Source organism: Antrostomus carolinensis, unplaced genomic scaffold (genome assembly GCF_000700745.2).
Source record: "Antrostomus carolinensis isolate BGI_N321 unplaced genomic scaffold, ASM70074v2 scaffold18067, whole genome shotgun sequence".
Lineage (NCBI taxonomy): Eukaryota > Metazoa > Chordata > Aves > Caprimulgiformes > Caprimulgidae > Antrostomus > Antrostomus carolinensis.
In genome coordinates, this window is record NW_010329669.1 from 28,782 (window position 1) to 34,258 (window position 5,477).

The 5,477-nt window shown below is 43.5% G+C and overlaps 1 protein-coding gene across 1 annotated transcript in view; it reads right to left on the reverse strand.

Annotated features, from left to right (window-relative positions):
* The window catches only part of TMEM266 (transmembrane protein 266), a gene marked incomplete at its 5' end in the record, with an annotated part of 46,694 nt that overhangs the window by 6,494 nt on the left and 34,723 nt on the right, over positions 1 to 5,477 (reverse strand). Inside the window, one exon of the mRNA XM_010172665.1 lies at positions 202 to 252. Within this exon, the coding sequence (XP_010170967.1) occupies positions 202 to 252 (51 nt within the window). The remainder of the gene's footprint in view (positions 1 to 201; positions 253 to 5,477) is intronic.

Sequence of the window (5,477 nt, forward strand, 5' to 3'; positions counted from 1 at the left end):
AGCAGGAGCAAACCTGGGGCCCTTCAACCTTTAGAGAATTGCTGTTTTGGAACAAACCTCCATGGAGCAAACCAAGAGATACCATGGCAGGTTTCACTTCCCGTATGGCACTGTATCATTGTTCAGCCTCACCTGGTTTACAGCACACACAAGTGCAATGCAAAAATCCAGCTCACATTTACATTTTTAAGCAAAACTTACCACTGCTAGGCTCGTTGTAGTATCGACTGATGTAGTTATTCATGTCATCCTCTGAAAGAACAAAAAAAGACAGCCATTAGAAGACCATTTATTGGATTAAGTCGTTGAAATTCCACCCCATAAAGGCTCTGCTCTGCTCTGCCCCATAAGCCCAGAGCACCATCTTTTGTACATTTTCAGGCCAGAAGACCAAGTGTGATTTGGTAACACACTACACACAGCCCCCATCTGCACCGTGGCTGCAGACAAAATAGGGATTATTATTTGTTGCAGTTCTGTACAGCACCAGCCTGGAAACAGAGGGTTCTGGGTTCCAAAGGAAACATGCTCTGTGATACTTCCAGAGGCTGACCAGCTCCCCAGGCCCATCTCCTTGCTGCTTGTAAAGACAGGGACAACGCTGGCCTTTTTCTGGTCAGCAGGGCCCTCCAGCTGAACTGAGGGCACCAGCAGAGACAGACCTGCTACTGCAGTACAGCTGCTCCCCAAGTTCCCTCCTTCCACAGGGTACTCTTCAGGAAGGGAGGCACTATGCACTGTCTACGTCTAAAAGAATGCCTTCTTTTTTTCATGCATCATGAATAGAGTTATTTTGTTGTATATTATGTATACATATATAATATGCAGCATAATATTAACACATTACCTGTTGGCTTAAAACACACTATAAAGATTTTGACAGGGGTGTAGTACTACACTTGTAGTGCATACCCGAGAGCTACACCTGAACTTCAATAATGGTAAGATAAAAATGAAGACAGGGCCACAAAAGGGAAAGCAGCAGCTCTATTGCACATACAGATTTTAGATGTTGCAGATGACAGTGGGATTTCCTGTTATCTTATAGAAAAGCAGAACATTTTACAGTTGCTGAAAAATAAAATAACAAACTCCTCTTGTTGCAATTCTGAGCAGAATGCAAATATTGCTGCTAAGAAACCAGTATCGGCAATCCAGGAAGAATTTAAAGCTTACAAGCAACCTGACCTTCCCAGTTTGCGGTGTATCATGTGCTCTTAAAGCATTTTCTCCTTTTAAGTGCTCTTTTTGATACCATGTTTCAGAAACCCATGCTCATCCCTTTGAGCCAGATTTCCTTCATCCCCCTGGGTCTCTGTGGCTACCGTCCTGCCTTTTCACAGCACACTGTGGTTTGCAGGTGAAAGAAACAGATGTTTTCTGGGGAACACTTTCTCCACTCAATAAGACCCAAACCACTAAGCACTCTGTACCTGAAATAGCTGCACTCATAAGAAGGCAATCTAACCTGACACTGAAAGGCAACATGGTTGTTTTCCTGGTTTCATTGGATCTTAAAAGCTTTTTTGGCCCTTGTTGATCTTTAAATGCCTGCAGTCAGAGGTGTGTTTTGTGCTAATGTCTGAGTTTAAAAAAGAGGCCTCAGAGTAGCTCAAGGCAATGCCGCTGAATTAGGAGTACATTGCAAGGCTTTTCAGCTATCTGCTACTAAAACACACTTCATTTCAATCGTACATAATTTATACCCTAAATGCCATCAAACCTGCCAGCCTGTATAGATACAGGTTCTTGTTCAGGCATGGAACCTTCAGCTACAGTCAGAAAATACCTGCACAGCTGTATTTCTGGTAATGCATTTTCTTTACATTTAACTTGGAGTCTAATCCTAAGCAGAGAAATGAGAAAAACAGAACCACAGTTTGGCCAGGACAAGGGTGTGTTCTGCAGGTGGGGGTCACCCTTCCTCATCAGCTGGCACAAGCACAGGGCCACTGCAACGCATGGGGGACCAGGGTGCTCTCATTCCCTTTGGCTCTCATTAAAGTCTGCCCCAAATGCCAGGATGCTTTGCATCAAAGACACAAATCAACTTGGAAAAGTTATTCATCTGCTTTTCCTATCTTACAGCAAGGCTCAAATCAAGTCTTCTTTAGGACTGCATATATTTACTGCCTGGGCCATCTATCAGCTAACAGAATGTACCAGGGCACTATTTTCAAGCTCATCAGTTGCTTTCAAACCAATTTAGTGAAGAGATACAAACTACTCTTTATATCGGCAAAGGCCAACGCCAAACACCTGGAAAGGAAACCCTGTCATGCACTCACTCAGATCCCTTTGAGTGGCCAGGAAAGTCACCAATTGTCCTGGCTGTGTGTGTGACCACTTGCGCACAAGGCTGGGAGAGCTGCCTCGCTGCCTGCTTTCATGTTATTCTGTGATGGCCTTGCCAACGTCATAGTTTTACATTGCTTATCTAGTCATAAATAAAATGTGTATAGATATAGACACACATGCCTGTAAAATATAAAATACACATATATATATATATATTAACCTTGAATAGTTTCCAACGAATAAAAACCAATACAGACTAACGGAATAACAACAGCTGAATAAATATTTCAACAACAGATTAAGTTTCTGAATGATTACGTTAAAGCAAACTGACAATTAACAAACTCATCTTAGTCATATGGGATCCTCAGCTGCTTTAGGCATAAAAGGCTATAAACAATTCCAGTTATCTCCCTTATATTCCACACTGTTGAAAGCAAGGAGATTAAAAAAAATGCCACAAATATACAATTGAAAGCAACGATTTGTGCACATAAAACATATACAGAAATAACAAGCACAGTACTGCACACTGCTATGGAACACTGCTTAAGTACTTTATGGTGATTTATAGTGAGATCAAGTCCCCACTGCTCAGTATGTGTAGTCAAATAGGATCACAATTACAACTACATTTGAAGCTGGTGGCATGTAGGAAGTTCATATGAGCAAGTAGGGAAGACCAGCTTTTACAAGAGGAGCAGGTTGATTCTACTATTTAAATTCTACATAGTGTTTGCTGCCAGTGTATTTTAGTTTCAGCTCCAGAAAGTGAGCTGTCTTAAGATATTAGGAAGTTCTTCTCCACTGTGAGGGTGGTCAGACACTGGCACAGGTTGCCCAAGGAAGTTGTGGATGCCCTCTCCCTGGAAGTGTTGAAGGCCAGGTTGGATGAGGCTTTGAGCAACCTGGTCTAGTGGAAGGTGTCCCTGCTGATGGCAGGGGGTTGGAACTGGATGATCTTTATGGTCCCTTCCAACCCAAACCATTCTATGATTATATGAAATACTTCATTCTTCATAGCTTCCCTGCTTTTTAAAAACATTTTTTTTTCTTATTTCTGCCACCTTGCAACTTTCAGGATCCAGACTTAATTTTCCTGCTTTCCTAGAAATAAACCCATCTCTTCAAATACACAGCAGTGTTACCTGCACTTCCTTTTCCAGAAGAGGAACTTTCCATTTCAGAGTCCTTAGCCATAACAATGCCCAAATGCTATTTACAGTAAACGAAGGAACTGGCAGTAAGCAGAAAGAAAAAGCATCTCCCTCTTACTTCCCCTGGAAATGGCAACCTTAGGAAAATGTCTATGGATGGTGATTGGGATACTCTTGCTAGATGCATCAGGAGGAATAATTTAATTATTTAGGCTGGAGAAGACCTTCAAGATCACCGAGTCCAACCATAAACATAATACTGCCAAGTCCACCACTATACCATGTCCCTAAGTGCCACATCTACAGGTAATGAATGAAAGCCTTTACCCCCAGGAAATCTAGTGACAAATCTGGGGAAAAAGATCAAATAGTTGTGAGTGGAGAAGGTAGAATGGGGAGAGTGAGGCAGCTCTTCCCCACGTGAAAACCCATCCTAACCTGTGGCAAACAAGCACGGCTCTACAATCTTCCCTGGAAAGCGAGAGCAATGGGAAGCAGTAAGATATGCAGCAGCGCTGTGGCAGAATCCAGCTGAGAGAAAGTTTTGCTGGGCAGAAGGAACGAGCAGAAACAGGCTGTTCTCTGTGGTCCATGGGCACCATTTGCTCAGTGTGGGGTGTGAATGACTGCCAAAATAGCATGGCAAAATGAGACACTGTATTGGGTCTGGCTGGGCTGAGTGGAGATTGTATTGGGTCTGGCTGGGCTGGAGTTGATTTTCCCCGTGGCAGCCCTCAGAGTGCTGTGTTTTGTATTAGTGGCTTGAAGGGTGTTGATAACACCCCAGTGTTTTGGTTACTGGTGAGCAGTGCTAGCACAGCACCAAGGCAGTCTCTCCAACATTTCCCCCAGTAGGCTGGAGGTGGGGAAGGTCTTGGGAGGAGACACAGCCAGGAGAGCTGGGATACTCCATATCAGATCAAAGGGATATTCCATACCATATGACGTCTGCTCAGAAATAACAGCAAGGAGAACGGAGGGGGAAGGGGGGGCATTCGTTACTTCTGTTTGTCCTCCGGCAACCGCAAGGCATATGAAAGCCCTGCTTCCCGGGAAGTGGCCAGACATCACTGCTGATGGGAAGTAGAGAAGAAATATTTTGTTCTTTTGCTTCTGCCCGTGCAGCTTTGCTTTGCTTCTATTAAACTGCCTTTGTCTTGACCCACGAGTTTGGTTTTTTTGTGTTCCATCTTATTTTCTCCCCCTGCCCAATTGAGGAGGGGGAGTGACAGAGTGGGCTTTGGTAGGCATCTGGCCTCTAGCCAGGGTCAACCCACCACAGACACCTGGAACTGCTTCACCTATTAGTGGATGACAGCAACTGTATAACTGTAAGAGGTGAGGCAGCAGAGCAATGTGGGACTGCAAACAGACAGCAAGGCTGACTCCAACGCGATCAGGATTCTTCACAAGACAGAAGGGAATGTCTGGTTGGGAAGGTCGCTCAGATTCCTATTTATCTCGCATAAAAACAGAACAGCCTTCCCTGACACTGTAACCAACCACTTCTGTGAGGATCTAAGTACAGTAAAGTCAAATAACGAAGGGGAAATAAGTGCCATCTCTTACCCTGCTCCCCAAATCTCTGTTTATTGAAAAAACATGCAGTTCTTGGGTCAGGATCTGTCTGACAGCTACTGGATTTTGTCTGATGAAGGTTTTCAAATTACCTGCCTGTTCTTTTCCTGCAAGACTCGGAACACACACTAAAATGGTTCAGGGAGTAATAAACTATTTAGAGTACAGTCTCATATAATCTCATCAGACCCAAGAGATGACATCGTTATCTCTCTCTCCTGGCCCTATAAAAACCTAATAAATTTGGTGAAACATATAAATGACACTCCACCCAAGGCAAGGCTCTCTTTCAGTTATATAATCTCTCAACACTGTCCTTTAATTGTTTCATCAATGCCTTTAGTGCATGAGTCTACACTCGCCCTGCATACAATAAATACAATTTGCACATCTTTTAGATCAGAGGCTGTAAAAAAAATGGGGGGGGGGGGGGGATTTTTTTTT